This window comes from Anomaloglossus baeobatrachus, chromosome 9 (genome assembly GCF_048569485.1).
Source record: "Anomaloglossus baeobatrachus isolate aAnoBae1 chromosome 9, aAnoBae1.hap1, whole genome shotgun sequence".
Classification (NCBI taxonomy): domain Eukaryota; kingdom Metazoa; phylum Chordata; class Amphibia; order Anura; family Aromobatidae; genus Anomaloglossus; species Anomaloglossus baeobatrachus.
Window position 1 is genome coordinate 79151685 of NC_134361.1, and position 22311 is coordinate 79173995.

General features: G+C 51.5%; 1 protein-coding gene across 1 annotated transcript in view; it reads right to left on the reverse strand.

Moving 5' to 3' along the window:
• The window catches only part of RADX (RPA1 related single stranded DNA binding protein, X-linked), a 133159-nt gene that overhangs the window by 91293 nt on the left and 19555 nt on the right, over nt 1–22311 (reverse strand). The window contains 1 exon segment of the mRNA XM_075323818.1: nt 11247–11389. Within this exon segment, the coding sequence (XP_075179933.1) occupies nt 11247–11389 (143 nt within the window).

Consider the following 22311-nt stretch of genomic DNA (forward strand, 5'->3'; position numbering starts at 1 on the left):
AACAAGTGCAAATCCTTTTCACATTGGTGAACTGGATGAGGACAAAAAGAAGGTAAGGAGATATCCTGATTGAGATGAAAGGGGGATACCACCTTAGGGAGAAATTCCGGAACCGGACGCAGAACCACCTTGTCCTGGTGAAACACCAGGAAAGGGGCTTTGCATGACAGCGCTGCTAGCTCAGACACTCTCCGAAGTGATGTGACTGCTACTAGGAAGACCACTTTCTGCGAAAGACGTGAAAGAGAAATATCCCTCATTGGCTCGAAAGGTGGTTTCTGAAGAGCCATCAGCACCCTGTTCAGATCCCAGGGTTCTAACGGACGCTTGTAAGGAGGGACTATGTGGCAAACCCCCTGCAGGAACGTGCGTACCTGCGGAAGTCTGGCTAGGCGCTTCTGAAAAAACACAGAGAGCGCCGAGACTTGTCCCTTAAGGGAGCCGAGCGACAAACCCTTTTCCATTCCGGATTGAAGGAAGGACAGAAAAGTGGGCAAGGCAAATGGCCAGGGAGTAAAACCCTGATCAGAGCACCAGGATAAGAAGATCCTCCACGTCCTGTGGTAGATCTTGGCGGACGTTGGTTTCCTGGCCTGTCTCATAGTGGCAATGACCTCTTGAGATAACCCTGAAGACGCTAGGATCCAGGACTCAATGGCCACACAGTCAGGTTGAGGGCTGCAGAATTCAGATGGAAAAAAGGGCCTTGAGACAGCAAGTCTGGTCGGTCTGGTAGTGTCCACGGTTGGCCCACCGTGAGATGCCACAGATCCGGGTACCACGACCTCCTCGGCCAGTCTGGAGCGACGAGGATGGCGCGGCGGCAGTCGGACCTGATCTTGCGTAACACTCTGGGCAGCAGTGCCAGAGGAGGAAATACATAAGGCAGTTGAAACTGCGACCAATCCTGAACTAATGCGTCTGCCGCCAGAGCTCTGTGATCTTGAGACCGTGCCATGAATGCCGGGACTTTGTTGTTGTGCCGGGACGCCATTAGGTCGACGTCCGGCGTCCCCCAGCGGCAACAGATCTCTTGAAACACGTCCGGGTGAAGGGACCATTCCCCTGCGTCCATGCCCTGGCGACTGAGAAAGTCTGCTTCCCAGTTTTCTACGCCCGGGATGTGAACTGCGGATATGGTGGAGGCTGTGGCTTCCACCCAGAGCAGAATCCGCCGGACTTCCTGGAAGGCTTGCCGACTGCGTGTTCCGCCTTGGTGGTTGATGTATGCCACCGCGGTGGAGTTGTCCGACTGAATTCGGATCTGCCTGCCTTCCAGCCACGGCTGGAACGCCTTTAGGGCAAGATACACTGCTCTTATCTCCAGAACATTGATCTGAAGGGAGAACTCTGGCTGAGTCCAGGTACCCTGAGCCCTGTGGTGGAGAAAGACCGCTCCCCACCCTGACAGACTCGCGTCCGTCGTGACCACCGCCCAGGATGGGGGTAGGAAGGATTTCCCCTTCGACAACGAAGTGGGAAGAAGCCACCACCGAAGGGAGGCCTTGGCTGCCCGAGAAAGGGAGACGTTCCTGTCGAGGGACGTCGACTTCCTGTCCCATTTGCGGAGAATGTCCCATTGAAGTGGACGCAGACGAAACTGCGCAAAAGGAACTGCCTCCATTGCTGCCACCATCTTCCCTAGGAAGTGCATGAGGCGCCTCAAGGGGTGCGACTGGCCTTGAAGGAGAGATTGCACCCGTCTGTAGTGAACGCTGTTTGTCCAGCGGAAGCTTCACTATCGCTGAGAGAGTATGAAACTCCATGCCGAGATATGTCAGTGATTGGGCCGGTGTCAGTTTTGACTTTGGGAAATTGATGATCCACCCGAATCTCTGGAGAGTCTCTAGAGCAATATTCAGGCTGTGTTGGCATGCCACCTGAGAGGGGGCCTTGACCAGCAGATCGTCTAAGTAAGGAATCACCGAGTGTCCCTGAGAGTGTAGGACTGCTACCACTGTTGCCATGACCTTGGTGAAAACCCGTGGGGCTGTCGCCAGGCCGAAAGGCAGTGCCACGAACTGAAGGTGTTCGTCCCCTATGGCGAAACGCAGGAAGCGCTGATGCTCTGGTGCAATCGGTACGTGGAGATAAGCATCCTTGATGTCGATTGATGCTAGGAAGTCTCCTTGGGACATTGAGGCGATGACGGAGCGGAGAGATTCCATCCGGAACCGCCTGGTTTTCACGTGTTTGTTGAGCAGTTTTAGGTCCAGAACGGGACGGAAAGATCCGTCCTTTTTTGGCACCACAAACAAGTTGGAGTAAAACCCGTGACCTCGTTGCTGAAGGGGAACAGGGATCACCACTCCTTCTGCCTTCAGAGTGCTCACCGCCTGAAGAAGAGCATCGGCTCGCTCGGGGGGCGGAGATGTTCTGAAGAATCGAGTCAGAGGACGAGAGCTGAACTCTATCCTGTAACCGTGAGACAGAATGTCTCTCACCCATCGGTCTTGTACATGTGGCAGCCAGGCGTCGCAAAAGCGGGAGAGCCTGCCACCGACCGAGGATGCGGTTTGAAGAGGCCGAAAGTCATGAGGAGGCCGCTTTGGGAGCGGTTCCTCCGGCGGTCTTTTTAGGACGTGACTTAGACCGCCATGAATCGGAGTTCCTCTGACCCTTCTGTGGCCTGTTGGACGAGGAGAATTGAGACCTGCCCGCGGGCCGAAAGGACCGAAACCTCGATTGTACCTTCCGTTGTTGAGGTCTGTTTGGTTTGGACTGGGGTAAGGATGAGTCCTTTCCCTTGGATTGTTTAATGATTTCATCCAATCGCTCGCCAAACAGGCGGTCGCCAGAAAATGGCAAACCGGTTAAGAACTTTTTGGAAGCAGAGTCTGCCTTCCATTCACGTAGCCACATGGCCCTGCGGACTGCCACCGAATTGGCGGATGCTACCGCCGTACGGCTCGCAGAGTCCAGGACAGCATTTATGGCGTAGGACGCAAACGCCGACGCCTGAGAGGTTAAGGACACCACCTGCGGATCAGAGGCACGTGTGACTGCATTAATCTCAGAGTGACAAGCTGAGATAGCTTGGAGTGCCCATACGGCTGCGAATGCCGGAGCAAAGGACGCGCCGATAGCTTCATAGATGGATTTCAACCAGAGCTCCATCTGTCTGTCAGTGGCATCTTTGAGTGAAGCACCATCTTCCACTGCAACTATGGATCTAGCCGCCAGTCTGGAGACTGGAGGATCCACCTTGGGACACTGAGTCCAACCCTTGACTACGTCAGGGGGGGAAGGGATAACGTGTGTCCTTAAGGCGCTTAGAAAAGCGCTTATCTGGACAAGCTCGGTGTTTCTGGACTGCATCTCTGAAGTCGGAGTGATCCAGAAACGTACTCATTGTACGTTTGGGAAACCTAAAACGGAATTTCTCCTGCTGAGAAGCTGACTCCTCAAATCGGAGGAGCTGGGGGAGAAAGATCCAACACCTGATTGATGGACGCTATAAGGTCATTCACTATGGCGTCTCCTTCAGGTGTATCTAGGTTGAGAGCGGCCTCAGGATCAGAATCCTGATCTGCCACCTCCGCTTCATCCTCTAGAGAGTCCTCCTGCTGAGACCCTGAGCAGTGTGATGAAGTCGAGGGAAGCTCCCAGCGAGCCCGCTTAGGCGGTCTGGGACTGCGGTCCGTGTCGGAGACCTCACCGTGGGACCCATGAGTCACCCCAGGAGCACTTTGCTGCTCCAACCGAGGGGGGCCTGGGGTCAATGATTCAACAGTGCCCGGGGCCTGAGTTACCGGTCTGGACTGCAAGGCTTCTAGTATCTTAGCAGACCATTTATCCATAGACACAGAAAGTTTGTCAGCGAATACTGCAAACTCTGTCCCTGTCACCTGGACAGTGGCAGCAGGTGGTTCCACCTGGGCCACCAGTGGCAGAGGCTCCGGCTGAGTGAGTGCCACAGGGGCAGAGCATTGCACACAATGAGGGTAGGTGGAACCTGCAGGTAGCATAGCCGCACATGAGGTACAGGTTGCAAAGTAAGCCTGTGCTTTGGCACCCTTGCTTTTTGCAGACGACATGCTGTTGTCTCCTCTGAGTACAATCCGGGAGGGTATATAGCCAAACACCAACAGTGCGGCCGTACAGAGTAAATGTATAGCATATAAACATATATATATATATACACACTTCGGCACCCAGGGTGGCCAGCACCTAGTAACAGGTGCGGCTTACCGACCGCCCGTAGCGGTTGTGTGACCACCAGATTCCCTGCCTGGGCCTCCCAGAGCTGTGTTGTTTCTCCTCTCCAGCTTCAGAAGTGCTGACAGGAATGGCTGCCGGCGTTCTGTGAGGAGGAGGGGGCCGTGGGCGTGCCTTAGAAAGTGCGGGAATCTGGTGCCCCACGGTGCTCAGTGAGGGGGGAGGAGGATACTAAGTATGCTCCAGCCCTCAGCGCTGACGTCTAGTGCAGCGTCCCGCCCTTCCCCTGACTGGCAGGTCCGGGGGCGGGAATATGCGGTACTAGGCCGCAAAAGCCTGGGGAGTAAAGTTATAAGCGCGGCCGGCAAACAAGCGCGGTCAGCGCGGTAGTCCCCGGCGCACTAACACACCCAGCAGCTGCTGCAGCGTGCATAACACAGGCGCTCCATGCGCCGTCCCCAAGGGGACACAGAGTACCTCACAGTAGCAGGGTCCTCCCTGACGATACCCGGCTCCTGTCCAGCAGATTCCCCCAGGGGCTGCGGAGGGAGCACGGTCCCAGTGCCTGGAGACCGATTAGGATCCCACTTCACCCAGAGCCCCTAAGGGATGGGGAAGGAAAACAGCATGTGGCTCCTGCCTATGTACCCGCAATGGGTACCTCAACCTTAACAGCACCGCCGACCAGAGTGGGGTGAGAAGGGAGCATGCCGGGGGCCCTGTTAGGGGCCCTCTTTTCTTCCATCCGATATAGTCAGCAGCTGCTGCTGACTAAATTGTGGAGCTTGCGTGCATGTGTGCCTCCTTCGCACAAAGCATAAAAACTGAGGAGCCCGTGATGCACGGGGGGGTGTATAGGCAGAAGGGGAGGGGCTTTACACTTTTAAGTGTAATACTTTGTGTGGCCTCCGGAGGCAGAAGCTATACACCCCAATTGTCTGGGTCTCCCAATGGAGCGACAAAGAAAAATACGGTACTTTCGATCTCACAACTAAAGGTATGTTTAGAATCAGCATGATAGTGCCAGTATAGCACTGGATTTATTTAGTTTATATAAGAAATCCTGGTGGTTGGCCCTCTTTAACCCCCAGCCTGTTTCTACCTTAATAGCCAGGCCATTTTTTTCCATTTCTGACCAGTGTCACTTTAAGAATTAATAACTCTTGAACACTTCAACAGACCCCCAGTGATTCTAAATAGGAGGGGGGGTTTGTGACATTTTGTACTTCGTGATAGTGGTAAATTTAGGACGATATTATTGGCATTTATTTGTGAAAAAATTGGAAATTTGGTGTAAATTTCAAAAACTTTGCAATTTTCAAATTTAGAATTTTTATGCTACTAAACCAGAGAGTTAGGTCACATAAAATAGTTAATAAATCACATTTCTCACATGTCTACTTTACATCAGTGCCACGTTTGACACAAACAAAATTTGAAAAATCTTTTTTTTCTCTTTCTTTCTTAGTGACCACATCCCATTTGGAGTGACGGAGTGACTTTGAGCGGCCAAAGTGACAAAAAATACTCAAAAAGGACACCATTCTAAAAACTGCACCCCCTCAAACTGGTCAAAGCCACAGTCAAGACCTTTATTAAAGCAACTAGAAGGTGGCTCAATTCTACGCATCGGGTATTCTAGAATTTACGTATTGTGTAGTTAATGTATGATTTTTGTTACATGTTCTGGGTGTTGTCTGGGTGTGGCGGGGGGGGTGAGAGCGGTGTTTGTGTGTTGCGTTGTGTGTTGCGTTGTTTGTGGAGCGCTGTGTGTCTGTAGCGTTGTGTGTGTGTGTTGCGCGGTTGGTGTGGGTGTGGGGTGTGTGTGTGTTTTGGTGGGAGGTATGTTTTGTGCAATGTGTGTGTTGTGCGGCATGTGCGTATATTTGTGTGTGCCGTGGTGTTTGTGTGTTGGCTGTTGTGTGTGTGCGGCGTTGTCTGTGTGTGTGGGTGTCTGTGTAGGGCGGTGTTTGTGGTTCCCAGTGTGTGTGTGGTGTGTTGTGCAGTGCGTGTGTGGCGGTGTGTGTGTGTTTTGGGGGGAGGTGTGCACCCCCCATCGTGCTCCATCCCCCATGCTGCGCACTCCCCATCGTGTTCCATCCCCCATGCTGCGCATTCCCCATCGTGCTCCATATCCCATGCTGCGCACCCCCCCATCGTGCTCCATCCCCCATGCTGTGCACCCCCCATCGTGCTCCATCCCCCATGCTGCGCACCCCCATCGTGCTCCATCCCCCATGCTGCGCACCCCCATCGTGCTCCATCCCCCATGCTGCGCACCCCCCATCGTGCTCCATCCCCCATGCTGCACACTCCCCATTGTGCTCCATCCCCCATGCTGCGCACTCCCCATCGTGCTCCATCCCTCATGCTGCGCATTCCCCATCGTGCTCCATCACCCGTGCTGCGCACTCCCAAACGTGCTCCATCCCCATGCTGCACACTCCCCATTGTGCTCCATCTCCCATGCTGCGCACCCCCCATCGTGCTCCATCCCCCATGCTGCGCACCCCCCATCGTGCTCCATCCCCCATGCTGCACACTCCCCATCGTGCTCCATCCCCCATGCTGTGCACCCCCCATCGTGCTCCATCCCCCATGCTGTGCACCCCCCATCGTGCTCCATCCCCCATGCTGTGCACCCCCCATCGTGCTCCATCCCCCATGCTGTGCACCCCCCCATCGTGCTCCATCCCCCATGCTGTGCACCCCCCATCGTGCTCCATCCCCCATGCTGTGCACCCCCCATCGTGCTCCACAGTCACACATCAGACAGTATCACACATAAGACAGTATACACGCACACATCTGATCGCATACACTCACACCCCACTTCCTGCCTGTTCCCTCCGGTGGGAGGTCCCAGCAGCTGTGCTGCATGCCGCATGCCGTGCTCTCTGCTTTCTACTGACACGCACACACCCGATCGCATACACGCACACACCCGATCGCATACACGCACACACACACACACACACACACACACACACACACACACTGACGATATCGCACATACGCGCTCACACAATCACAACATCCGGAGATACCACATGCTTCTGGCCATGTGATCCTACGGCAGGTCCTGGAAGATCACTGCACGCACAGGATCGCCGCCGAGAAGCAAGCGATATCACGGAATGTTGTGAGTATGTGGATGCGATCTGATGTGTGTGTGAGGTGTGTGTGAGAGTGAGTGTGATCTGATGTGTGTGTGTCTGCTCTTATGTGTGTGCGTGTGTGTTCCACCGCTGCAGGACCTTGATGCGCTCACCTGGGAGCCGGTGTACGCTGGTAACCATGCAACACAATATTACATGGTTACCAGCGTACCCCGCCCCCATGGGAGCTCACACCAGCGTACGCCGTCAACCCCAGCAATGCGAGAGTATGTGTCAGCTGGGTTGGCGGCGTACGCTGATGTGGGCTCCCGGGGGTACAGCACTCACCTGGGAGTCGGGTCTCCGTGTCGTTTCGGGGAATGCGTGCAGGGGGCGGGGCCAGAGCGAGCGTGCAATGCGTGAGGGGGGCGGGGCGTAGCCGAATTGCTAATGCGTGCAGGGTGCCGGGGCGAGAAGCCAATCCGTGGGGGGGGCGGAGCCTGGGCGAGCTGCCACTCCGTGCGGGGGGGCGGAGCCGAAGCGAGGCAAACGGCCAATCCGTGCGGGAGGGCGGAGCCGAGGCGAGCGGCCAATCCGCTGTTTGTCACCGTAAAGACACAATTTTGGAGACAGACAGACAGACAGACTAAGGCAATTATATATATAGATGTGGAAGTAAAAAATTTAAATTTTACTTTTTTCCTCCCAAATGTTCCTTTACTGCCAAATTTTGCATTTTCACAAGGATAACAGGAAAAAATGGACCATAAAATTCGTAGTCGAATTTCTCCTGAGTATGCCGATACCTCCGCTGCTTCTATGGGAGTCCAGTTAGCAAATGATGAAGTGTAGTTTTGGGCAAGAAATTGTTGGTCATACAAATTTGTCTAGACCACCATAAGATTTACAAAATCCTTAGAGAACACTCTGAAAAAGTCAGTTTCTGTTAGGCCGGCAGTGTTAAATTGAATTCCCGATCAGGCCAAAAAAAAAAAAAAAAAAAATCAGGAAACTGTGGCTCATAATCTTAGAGGGAAGGGGGGTGGTGAGATCCATAGGGGTCACTAATGGTGGGGGGTGGGAGGAAGGAATCACTAACTGAAGTTCTGGCTTATTTGCTTTCCTGGGGTGTCTGTGTGGGGGTTCAGTATCACTGGAGGTAGCAGAGGGGTGCGGGGAATTGGGATCCTCTCCATCACTGTCAAAGGCAAGGACAGTGTATGCCTCCTCGACAGAATACTATCTTTGGGACAAGCTGGACATTCTATTTTGTATGTACGTGTGAGTGTACATGCGTGCATACGTGTGTGCATGTGGGTAAAATAACCAAATTATATTCAGGACTCTGTGTTTTTGGTGTAAAGTTTTATTTATTAGAAGAAAAAGAAAAAAAATAAATCATTGGTAATGTATCTATAAAATACGGAGTTACAGAAATATGCCTGGTTTACAAATATGATATATGCCTTTACTTTACAAATAGTAAGGGACTCAATTGTAGGACCCACACCGACGCAGAGAATGACGAGGATACAAATCTTGGTGGGTCCCAGATGTAGGAACCCCTCTGAATCATAGGGATGACATTCTAGTGTAGAGGCCTCAAACTTGTGGCCCCCGATGCTGCTTGTTGCAGCTCTCAGACCCGGTGACGATCGTAGCTCTATGCCCGGGGCCTGCCCCGGCAGGACTTTACTATAATTGAATAATCCGCTGTGCCGCGCAGAGGAGCTGTCTGCGTTACCAATGGCTGCTGCCCGCCAATCAGATGCAAGGAAGTGACATCGCTGTATGACGTCACCTCCTTGCATCTGATTGGCCGGCGGTAGCCATTGACAGCTCCTCTGTGCGGCACCACAAATGATTAAATTGCCGACGCCGGCCACCGGCAAAGAGCTGCGATCGTCACGGGCCGCAACAAGCAGGTACGTGCTCCCGATCAGGAACCGCTGTGTCTTGGACGCAGCGGGTCCTGAGCTGCGGGACCGCTAGTCTCCTCTGCAGGAGACCGCAGCTGCCCGTGATCGGGGTTCGGAGCGCTGCGGTCTCCTCGCTGTGTTCTCCCTAGGGAGGGCATGCGACTCTGCAGCATAATTCACATGCTGCACCCTCTGCAAGCTGCACTGCAGGTCAGTTTTCAGTGCTGGCCGCACAAGCACATTGGGTATGGGATTTTTAGAATTCCCATCTACTATGCTTGTACTGTACAGCGCACCATTTTGGACGCAGCTGAAACAAGCTACATTCAAAACGCTGCAAACACTGATCGTGGACACACAGGGAACGGGGGAAAGGTGAGGAGATTTTTTTTTTTTTGCATATTACTAAAAGGATAGGCACAATACCACAAGGATGAGCACAATACTACTGGGCACAATACTGCAGGACACACGGATGGGCACAATACTACTGGGCACAATACTGCAGGACACAAGGATGGGCACAATACTACTGGGCACAATACTGCAGGACACAAGGATGGGCACAATACTACTGGGCACAATACTGCAGGACACAAAAATGAGCACAATACTACAGGGCACAATACTGCAGGACACAAGGATGAGCACAATACTACTGGGCACAATACTGCAGGACACAAGGATGGGCACAATACTACTGGGCACAATACTGCAGGACACAAGGATGAGCACAATACTACAGGGCACAATACTGCAGGACACAAGGATGGGCACAATACTGCAGGACACAAGGATGGGCACAATACTACTGGGCACAATACTGTAGGACACAAGGATGGGCACAATACTACTGGGCACAATACTGCAGGACACAAGGATGAGCACAATACTACTGGGCACAATACTGTAGGACACAAGGATGGGCACAATACTACAGGGCACAATACTGCAGGACACAAGGATGGGCACAATACTGCAGGACACAAGGATGGGCACAATACTGCAGGACACAAGGATGGGCACAATACTACTGGGCACAATACTGTAGGACACAAGGATGAGCACAATACTACAGGGCACAATACTGCAGGACACAAGGATGGGCACAATACTGCAGGACACAAGGATGGGCACAATACTGCAGGACACAAGGATGGGCACAATACTGCAGGACACAAGGATGGGCACAATACTGCAGGACACAAGTATGAGCACAATACTACTGGGCACAATACTGCAGGACACAAGGATGAGCACAATACCACAAGAATGGGTACAATACTACAAGGATGGGCACAATACTACTAGACACAAGGAAAAGAACAATGCTACAAGGAGGAGCAAACTACTACTGGACACAAAGATGAGCACAATACTACAAGGATGGGCACAATACTACAAGGATGGGCACAATACCACAAGGATGGGCACAATACTACTAGACACAAGGAAAAGAACAATGCTACAAGGAGGAGCAAACTACTACTGGACACAAAGATGAGCACAATACTACAAGGATGGGCACAATACTGCAAGGATGGGCACAATACCACAAGGATGCGCACAATACCACAAGGATGGGCACAATACCACAAGGATGGGCACAATACCACAAGGATGGGCACAATACCACAAGGATGGGCACCTTACTACAGGGCACACAGATGGGGACATTACTATAAGATGTTTGCTAAGATTACTATATGCTGCTAATTTTAAAACAATATTACAAGAAGGGGATGAAATTCAAAATAAAGCATGAATTATTTTTGCCATTAAAAGTGCTTTTTTATATATAAACTTCACTAAACAAAAAAGTGCAGGTTTGTTAGAATAAACAAGAAAAAAATGTTCAAAAAAAGTAATCCAAAAGGTGTATAGAAAAACCCCCCATGAATTTATTAAAAATATCACTTTGCATGACAAAGAATGCGGCCCCTCAATTTATTTTTTATATATGTAGCCCATACACCCAGCTGAGGTCGAGACCCCTGTCCTAGTGCATCGTGTCCAACACTGTACAGGCCAGCAGTCTGGATTGCGATATCTACTGAAGGTCTTTTCTTACTTGGTAAGGGTAATCTGTTCTCTGTTCTGGTTTGCCGAAATAGCGAAGCCTGGATTTGTGCATGACCCGTACACGCAGAGGTGGTAAGGTGATTTTTGAGAGCCCCATCATTTCCAGCTTCTGCAATGAGCATACTTTGGTGACTAGGAAGAAACAGAAAATGTGGCATTAGTCATAACCAACACGTTTCAATAAAAGGCATGATTCAACAAAACAAAAAGGAAACGGCAACAGCTGTAAGATATCTAGAGATAATGTCTAAATCAGGGGCGTCAAATTCATAGTCACCAAGGGCCACATCAGTGTACGGTTGCCTTCAAAGGGAGCATGTAATTGTAAGGGCTCATGCAGATTTCCATGCCACATAGTACAAGCATAGACCGCAATGCACAAACTGGCCAGGGGCTATACTACAGCCATGCCTGGGTAGCAGGGCTATACTACAGCCATGTCTGGGTAGCAGGGCTATACTACAGCCATGTCTGGGTAGCAGGGCTATACTACAGCCATGTCTGGGTAGCAGGGCTATACTAGAGCGGTCCCTAGGCAGCAGGGCTATACTAGAGCTGTCCCTGGGCAGCAGGGCTATACTAGAGCGGTCCCTGGGCAGCAGGGCTATACTAGAGCGGTCCCTGGGCAGCAGGGCTATACTAGAGCTGTCCCTGGGCAGCAGGGCTATACTAGAGCTGTCCCTGGGCAGCAGGGCTATACTAGAGCTGTCCCTGGGCAGCAGGGCTATACTAGAGCGGTCCCTGGGCAGCAGGGCTATACTAGAGCTGTCCCTGGGCAGCAGGGCTATACTAGAGCTGTCCCTGGGCAGCAGGGCTATACTAGAGCTGTCCCTGGGCAGCAGGGCTATACTAGAGCTGTCCCTGGGCAGCAGGGCTATACTAGAGCTGTCCCTGGGCAGCAGGGTTATACTAGAGCTGTCCCTGGGTAGCAGGGCTATACTAGAGCTGTCCCTGGGCAGCAGGGCTATACTAGAGCTGTCCCTGGGCAGCAGGGCTATACTAGAGCTGTCCCTGGGCAGCAGGGCTATACTAGAGCGGTCCCTGGGCAGCAGGGCTATACTAGAGCTGTCCCTGGGTAGCAGGGCTATACTAGAGCTGTCCCTGGGTAGCAGGGCTATACTAGAGCTGTCCCTGGGTAGCAGGGCTATACTAGAGCTGTCCCTGGGTAGCAGGGCTATACTAGAGCGGTCCCTGGGCAGCAGGGCTATACTAGAGCTGTCCCTGGGTAGCAGGGCTATACTAGAGCTGTCCCTGGGTAGCAGGGCTATACTAGAGCTGTCCCTGGGTAGCAGGGCTATACTAGAGCGGTCCCTGGGCAGCAGGGCTATACTAGAGCTGTCCCTGGGTAGCAGGGCTATACTAGAGCTGTTCCTGGGTAGCAGGGCTATACTAGAGCTGTCCCTGGGTAGCAGGGCTATACTAGAGCTGTCCCTGGGTAGCAGGGCTATACTAGAGCTGTCCCTGGGTAGCAGGGCTATACTAGAGCTGTCCCTGGGTAGCAGGGCTATACTAGAGCGGTCCCTGGGCAGCAGGGCTATACTAGAGCTGTCCCTGGGTAGCAGCAGGGCTATACTAGAGCTGTCCCTGGGCAGCAGGGCTATACTAGAGCTGTCCCTGGGTAGCAGGGCTATACTAGAGCTGTCCCTGGGCAGCAGGGCTATACTAGAGCTGTCCCTGGGCAGCAGGGCTATACTAGAGCTGTCCCTGGTCAGCAGGGCTATACTAGAGCTGTCCCTGGGCAGCAGGGCTATACTAGAGCTGTCCCTGGGCAGCAGGGCTATACTAGAGTGGTCCCTGGGCAGCAGGGCTATACTAGAGCTGTCCCTGGGCAGCAGGGCTATACTAGAGCTGTCCCTGGGTAGCAGGGCTATACTAGAGCTGTTCCTGGCTAGCAGGGCTATACTAGAACTGTTCCTGGCTAGCAGGGCTATACAACAGCTGTGCCTGGATTGTAAAGCTAAGGGCGCTTTGTACACCCCTCATATCCCACAACAGCCATCCCCCAAAATTGCACACTCCCAAAATCTCACCACATGCTTTCCCCCCAGCACTGCACACACCCGATATCCCAACAAAGGCATCTGCACTGCATTATAGACTCCCAAAATCCCACCACAGGCATCCCCTCAACCCACCCAAACACGGGGAGAACATACAAACTCCCTGGAGATGTTGTCCTTGGCTGGATTTGAACCAAAAACCTAAGCGCCGCAAGACTCCAGTGCTAACCACTGAGTCACCGTGCCTCCTGTACTTTGAACTCCTGATAATTAGAAAGGGGATAGGGTGCACAGCAATATATATTGCCACATGCAGTAGAACACACTTAAAGGGGTTATCCGGTTTATTTTGACTTTTTTTTATTATTACCCTATTGGGCTACTTTGGGGCAGGTAAGTAGATCGTGACCACTTACCTGCCCTGCTGTCAGCCCCTCTCCCCCGGCACAGAGTGGTCATGTGACCGCTCCTGCTGCGATTTTGCTGCTTCCGGTCATTTCATGTCAACATGGGCAGGACCATGTTGACATGCAAATCTGGGAACAGCTTGTTGCCACCCTGCTGGGCGAGTACAGTGCGTGAGTGCCCGCCCCCTTCTCCGCACCCTCCCACACATTCCCCTGCACCCCGTAATCTCCCCGCCCACGGTGTCACTGCCAGCACCGGGCCCCCTGCTTACAGTGCTTAGGATAGCAGGAGTGCCCGTGCAGTCTGTGTCCCGCTCCCTGCCAGCCCCGCGGCTGCTCGCACTGCAGTGTATCAGCAGCTTCTCACAGTGCGTGCAGCCGCGGGGATGACGAGCGCTGCTGGCAGGAGGTTAGATGAGATCATTACCTCCTGTGCCGACGTCACCGCTGTCACTGCCTTCTATACCCGCCGCGTTCTCACGTCACGTCTCGCGGGCGGCCCGAGACTGTCATTATAGGTGATGTCACGGGCTCTCGCGATACTGCTGAGAACGCGGCGGGCATAAAAGTCAGTGACGGCGCTGACGTCAGTAGAGCAGGAGATCGTCACTGCAGGTAATAATCTCATCTAACCTCCTGATAGCAGCGCTCGTCATCCCCTGCAGTGACCTGGGCTATTGATGTTAGCTCAGGTCACTGCACTGGTCTCCCAGACAATGGGGAGCATTCTGTTCTTCATTGACTGGGACAGTGACTATGGTATGGATTGTCGTGGGACCCCGTATTTGGATTACGCAGGACCCTGATTTTATTGTTCATTTCAATAAATTGGTGAAAGAGTGAATGTTTTGGGGAGTGTTTTTTCAAATAAAACTTTTTTTGTTGTCTATTTTTTTTTTTTATTACTGACTGGGTTGGTGATGTCGGGTATCTGATAGACGCGTGACATCACCAACTGCTGGGCTTGATGCCAGGTGACATTACACATCTGGCATCAACCCCGTATATTACCCCGTTTATATTACCACCGCACCAGGGCAGCTGGATGAGTTGGGGCGAAGCGTCAGGATTGGCACGTCTAATGGATGCGCCACTTCTGGGGCGGCAGCGGCCTGCTATTTTTAGGCTGGGGAGTGTCCAATAACAGTGGACCTCCCTAGTCTGAGAATACCAGACCACAGCTGTCCGCTTTACCTTGGCTGGTGATCCAATTTGGGGGGGATCCCACGTTTTTTGTTTTAAATTATTTATATAATTTAAAATAACAGCGTGAGGTGCCCTCTGTTTTGGATTACCAGCCAAGGTGAAGCTGCCAGCTGTGGTTAGCAGGCTGCAGCCGTCTGCTTTACCCTAGCTGGCTACAAAAGATGGGGGGACCTCACGTGGTTTTTTTTTAATTATTTATTTTTGGCTAAATACAAAGCTAAGCACCCTTTAGTGCCATATGAAAGTCACTAAAGGGTGCCAGCTTAGAATATGCAGGGAGGTGGGACATTATATAGGTCTATCTATCTATCCCTCCATTAATTCATCCCTATATCTCTCTGTCTCTATATCTATCCATCTATATATCAACTCATCTATTTATCTTTCTTGCTGCTTCCGTTTTTTGCAGTCAGCAAAAAAAACGGAAGGCACACGGATGACACGGATGCATCCGTGAAAAAAACGGACCGTTTTTTTGCAGACAGCAAAAACGGACCGGTCATGTGAATGTAGCCTACACGTGTCCCCTATGGGGGTAGGGGTCGGTACAGAACGCTGTGTGTGTGTGTGTGGGTGTATGTATATATATATATATATGTGTGTGTGTGTGTGTGTGTGTGTGTGTGTGTGTGTGTGTGTGTGTGTGTATATATATATATATATATATATATATATGTGTGTGTGTGTGTGTGTGTGTGTGTGTGTGTGTGTGTGTATATATATATATATATATGTGTGTATGTGTATGTATGTATGTATGTATGTATGTATGTATGTATGTATGTATGTATGTATGTGTGTGTGTGTGTGTGTGTGTGTGTGTGTGTGTGTGTGTGTGTGTGTGTGGGGGGGGGGGGGGTTCAATGCTAGAGTGATAACAGGTCAGGTGCTGGGGCAGAATACTGACAGGGAATGTGTGTGCAGGGGGCGGGCGGGGGGCGAGCCTGGACACAGAGGCCGGGCGGTGCTAGCTCTGACTGGGAGGTCTGGCACAGGAAGTTATCATGTTTGCTGGGGCTGAATGTAAACAAAGAGCTGCAGAGAATAAAGCGATAATTCAAGAGGAACAAAAGTTAGAAAACAAAAAATAATATAGAGGTGATTTATATGACAATACAGCACAGATAACTCAAAAATGTTTGGTAAGCTAATGTTGGACAACTCCTTTAATTTAGGAAGAAGAAACTTTGAACTCCTGTCTGACTTGTGGTCCAGTGGTGTCCATCTTTTTAGGCGTACACAAAAGTGTGGGCAACAACAGCTTTGTGCACCTTTGAAAAGACGGACCCTGCGGAACAGAGTCCGGAGTAAAGTTCCAGTCACACTAAACAACTTACCAGCGATCCCAACAACGATAGGGATCGCTGGTAAGTTGCTAGGAGGTTGCTGGTGAGATGTTACACTGCGACGCTCCAGCGATCCCACCAGCAACCTGACCTGGCAGGGATCGCTGGAGCGTCGCTACACGAGTTGCTGGTGAGCTCACCAGCAACCAGTGACCAGCCCCCAGCGCCGCGTGAAGATGCTGCGCTTGGTAACTAAGGCAAATATCGGGTAACCAACCCGATATTTACCTTGGTTACCAGCGCACGCAGCTACACGTGCAGAGAGCAGGGAGCAGCGCACACCTCTTAGCGCTGGCTCCCTGCTCTCTTAGTTACAGCACACATCGGGTTAATTACCCCATGTGTACTGCAGCTAAATGTGCACAGAGCAGGGAGCAGCGCACAATGCTTAGCGCTGGCTCCTTGCTCTCCTAGTTACAGCACACATCGGGTTAATTAACCCGATGTGTCCTGCAGCTACATGTGCACAGAGCAGGAGCCGGCACGGACAGTGAGAGCGGCGGAGGCTGGTAACAAAGGTAAATATCGGGTAACCAAGGACAGGGCTTCTTGGTTACCCGATGTTTACATTGGTTACCAGCCTCCGCAGAAGCCGGCTCCTGCTGCCTGCACATTTAGTTGTTGCTGTCTCACTGTCACACACAGCGATCTGTGCTTCACAGCGGGACAGCAACAACTAAAAAATGGCCCAGGACATTCAGCAACAACCAACGACCTCACAGCAGGGGCCAGGTTGTTGCTGGATGTCACACACAGCAACATCGCTAGCAACGTCACAAAAGTTGTTCGTTAGCAGCGATGTTGCTGTGTGTGACGGGGCCTTAACTCTGCTGCCTCATTAAAGGAGTTATCCGACATAAACTCAAAAATTTTTGTTAAGCTAATCTGTGCTGTATTGTCATATAAATCACACCTACATTGTTATTTTTTGTTTTCTAACTTTTGTTCCTCTTGAATTCACCCTTTATTCTCTGCAGCTCTTTGTTTACATTCAGATCCAGCAAACATGACCACTTCCTGTGCAAAAGCTCAGTCAGAGCTGGCACCGCCCACCCCAGTATCCAGCCCCACCCCAGTGTCCAGCCTCGCCCCCTGCACACACATTCCCTGTCAGTATATTCTGCCCCAGCACCTGACCTATTATCACTACAGCATTGCAAATAACAGCCCCACATCGGGCTGTGCACCGCACACATATGGCTCTGTACCGCACACGCACACATATGGCTCTGCACCGCACACATATGGCTCTGTACCGCACACGCACACATATGGCTCTGCACCGCACACATATGGCTCTGCACCGCACACATATGGCTCTGTACCGCACACGCACACATATGGCTCTGTACCGCACATGCACACATATGGCTCTGTACCGCACACACACACATATGGCTCTGTACCGCACACACACACATATGGCTCTGTACCGCACACATATGGCTCTGTACCGCCCACGCACACATATGGCTCTGCACCGCACACATATGGCTCTGTACCGCACACGCACACATATGGCTCTGCACCGCACACATATGGCTCTGTACCGCACACATATGGCTCTGTACCGCACACGCACACATATGGCTCTGCACCGCACACATATGGCTCTGCACCGCACACATATGGCTCTGTACCGCACACGCACACATATGGCTCTGTACCGCACACGCACACATATAGCTCTGCACCACACACATATGGCTCTGCACCGCACACATATGGCTCTGTACCGCACACGCACACATATGGCTCTGCACCGCACACATATGGCTCTGTACCGCACACGCACACATATGGCTCTGTACCGCACACGCACACATATGGCTCTGTACCGCACACACACACATATGGCTCTGTACCGCACACATATGGCTCTGTACCGCACACGCACACATATGGCTCTGCACCGCACACGCACACATATGGCTCTGCGCCGCACACGCACACATATGGCTCTGTGCCGCACACGCGCACACATGGCTCTGTGCCGCACACGCGCACACATGGCTCTGTACCGCACACGCACAGATATGGCTCTGCACCGCACACATATGGCTCTGTACCGCACACGCACACATATGGCTCTGCACCGCACACATATGGCTCTGTACCGCACACATATGGCTCTGTACCGCACATGCACACATATGGCTCTGTACCGCACACGCACACATATGGCTCTGTACCGCACACGCACACATATGGCTAAGTACCGCACACGCACACATATAGCTCTGCACCGCACACATATGGCTCTGCACCGCACACGCACACATATGGCTCTGCACCGCACACATATGGCTCTGTACCGCACACGCATACATATGGCTCTGTACCGCACACGCACACATATGGCTAAGTCTTGCACACGCACACATATAGCTCTGCACCGCACACGCACACATATGGCTCTGTACCGCACACGCACACATATGGCTAAGTACCGCACACGCACACATATGGCTCTGTACCGCACACGCACACATATGGCTCTGTACCGCACACATATGGCTCTGCACACGCACACATATGGCTCTGCACACGCACACATATGGCTCTGCACCGCCAGCCCCCCATCCCCATCGGGAACACATGTGGAATACATACTCACCCGTCCTCGGTCCCCGCCGCTCCTGCACGTTCGCGCGCTGTCTGTGCTCTGACGTCACCGCTGTGCTGAAGAGAGCACAGACAACGGGAGGGACAGTGATGAGAAGCAGCGCTGCGCTGCTTCTCATCAGCACTTTCAAATGAACCGGCATCGGTGATGCCGGTACATTTGAATGTGTGATCCTGGGCAGGGGGCCCGGTGCTGGAGCTGACACCACGGCAGCTGCCGCCAGGCCCCTCCCCCAGGTCACGGACCCCACAGCAGTGCAGGGGGAGGTTACTGGAGAGTAACAGAGGTGCGGGGGAATGTGTGGGAGGGTGCAGGGAAGGCGGCGGGGCTCATCGCACTGTACAGCCCAGCAGGGAGGCGACATGCTGTTCCACATTTGCATGTCAACATGGCCCTGCCCATGTAGACATGAAATGACCGGAAGCAGCAAAATCGCGGCAGGAGCGGTCACATGACCACTCTGAGCCGGGGGAGAGGGGCTGACAGCAGGGCAGGTAAGTGGTCTCTATCTACTCACCTGCCCCAATGTAGCCCAATAGGGTAATAAAAAAAAAAAAAAGTCAAAATAAGCCGGATAACCCCTTTAATGAATGGATCTATGGGGGCTTCACCTCAATCATGTATTTTGAAGATGTAGATGGAAATCCTAATATAAACGCTGACCATAGAGCACAGAAAATGTGAACTGATACAAAATGTTCTGCACCCAAATTACCACGAATAGCAATCAATTCAACCCACAAAAAAAAAACAAGTCTCCACTCAGGTCCATTATTAATGGAAATATAGGGGACTTCCACGTTACTGTTAGCACAAAGGCTCTGGAAAAGCATAGCGTCACCCCCTCCCCCCAAAAAAAAAATAATCCAGCAAAATCTGTACTCCCAAATCCAAATGCCCCCTCTTCCTTCTGAGCCCCACAATGTGGCCTAAACCACATATAGTGGCCACATGTTTGATATTAATGAAACAAGGAAACCAACTTAATTTACTGGGTCCATGTCTCCAGAAGCACGAGCTGGGCGCATGTACAGGCAGTACAATGGCAGATCTGCAATTTTTTATTCCGCAACATTTGCTGCGTTTGACTTCATGGGTATTTTCCAGAGACAAAATCATCACTACGCCCGTAGATGAACTGTCAGAGAGGTGTAATTTCCAAAATGTGGTCATTTGAGGGGGATTCTACTCTTCTTGCGTCCGCAAACTATTCTAGGAGGCTCCTTCCTTTCCGAGCCCTGCAGTGCAGCCAAGTAGTACTGTACAGTCACATGTGGGGTATCGCCATGTTCAGGAAAAATTGTGTAACAGAGCTTTTTTTACCTCTTCCCCTTGTGAAAATTTGGGGCTAAAACAACATTTTAATGATAAAAATGTAATCATTTTTTCCTCACTGCACAATAGTGTAAAATTTTGCGACACACCTGGTGTCAATTTGCTCACTACACCCCTATATGAATTAATTGAAGGGTGCAGTTTGTAAAATAGGGTCAGTTGTTGGGGTTTCCGCTGATTTGGAATGTCAATACCTCTTCAAAAGTGACATGGCACCTCCAATCTATTCTAACCAAAATAGTGCTCCAAGGTTCAAATAGCAATCCTTCCCTTCTGAGCCTTGCCGTGCGCCCAAACAGTAATTTTTCACCAAATATGGAGTATTTGTGTACTCAGGAGTCCATTTCTCTTGTTATCCTTGTGAAAATGAAATATTTTAGTGGTAAAAATTTATTTTTTTATTTTCACAATTTAATATAAAATTCTGTGAAACACCTGTAGGTTCAAGGTGCTCATCATACCTCTAGATAAGTTTCCAAAAAGGAGTGACTTATCGGGTTTTCACTGTTTAGGCACATCTGGAGCTCTCCAAATGCGACATGGTGTCCGTTATATATATTCCAGACAATTTTACTCTCCAAAAGTCAAATGGTTCTCCTTCCTTTCTGAGTCCTGTTGTGCTCCAAAACAGTAGTTTTCCCCCACATATGGAATATCTCTGTGCTCAGGAGAAACTGCACAAGAAATTGAGTGGTACACTTTCTCCCCTTACCCTTGTGAGAATGACATTTTTGGGGCTAAGGCAATATTTTTGTGATGAAAAGGTAACATTTTCATTTTTCCTTCAGCATTGCATTAAATCCTGTGAACCACTAGCGTGTGAAACTCCCTGAATGTGTGTGTTTGAGCACTTTAAGGGGTTTACTTTTTAAATTGGTGTCACTTTTGGGTATTTTCTGTCATATGGGCCACTTAAGAAAAAAAAATCCCATGAAATGTGATGTGGTCCCCAGAAAAATGTGGTTTTGCAAATTGCCAGAAATATGAGAAATTGCTGAAACTTTTAACCCTTTTAACTTGCTAACAAAAAAAAAAAAATTCAAAAAGATGCTTATGCGAACAAGACCTGTGGCAAATATTAATTATTAACAATTATATGTGGCATATCTGGCTGGTATAAAAAGGCATAAAAATGAAAAGTTGGAATTTTGCGAAATTTTCACTCAAATTTTCTGAAACAATTTCAAATCATATTGTTCAAAATGTACCACTAAGGCTACTTTCACACTTGCGTTGAACGGTATCCGTTGCATTGCGTTGTGTAACGGATGCAACGGATGTGTTGCATATAGTGACACAACGGATGCAACGGATGCTGCAAAACAACGCAATTCGTTTTGATTTTTTTTTTTTTTTTCCCGGTTTTACCAGCGGCAGACTATAGTGAACGATCAGCTGATCGTTCCCTGCAGCCGGCCGCTGGGTGATCAGCTGATTGCTCCCAGTAGCCGGCCGCCGGGTGATCAGCTGATCGCTCCCGGCCGCCGGGTGATCAGCTGATCGCTCCCGGCTGCCGGGTGATCAGCTGATCGCTCCTTGCAGCCGGCTGCCGGGTGATCAGCTGATCGCTCCCGGCCGCCGGGTGATCAGCTGATCGCTCCCGGCCGCCGGGTGATCAGCTGATCGCTTCCTGCAGCCGGCCGCCGGGTGATCAGCTGATCGCTCCCTGCAGCCGGCCGCCGGGTGATCAGCTGATCGCTCCCTGCAGCCGGCCGCCGGGTGATCAGCTGATCGCTCCCTGCAGCCGGCCGCCGGGTGATCAGCTGATCGCTCCCTGCAGCCGGCCGCCGGGTGATCAGCTGATCGCTCCCTGCAGCCGGCTGCCGGGTGATCAGCTGATCGCTCCCGGCCGCCGGGTGATCAGCTGATCGCTCCCTGCAGCCGGCCGCCGGGTGATCAGCTGATCGCTGTCACTTGCCGGCGCCCGGGCATGCCGGCGGGCGGGCGCTCAGCTGAGCGCTGTGACTTGCCGGCGGCCGGGCATGCTGGTGGCCGGTCATTCAGCTGAGCGCTGTCGCTTGCCGACGGCCGGGCGCTCAGCTGAACGTTCGGCCACCGCGAGCCAAAATAAAGTTTGATTTAAAAAAAAAAAAAAAAAAAAAAAAAAAAGAGCATGCGCAGTGAAATCCAGAGG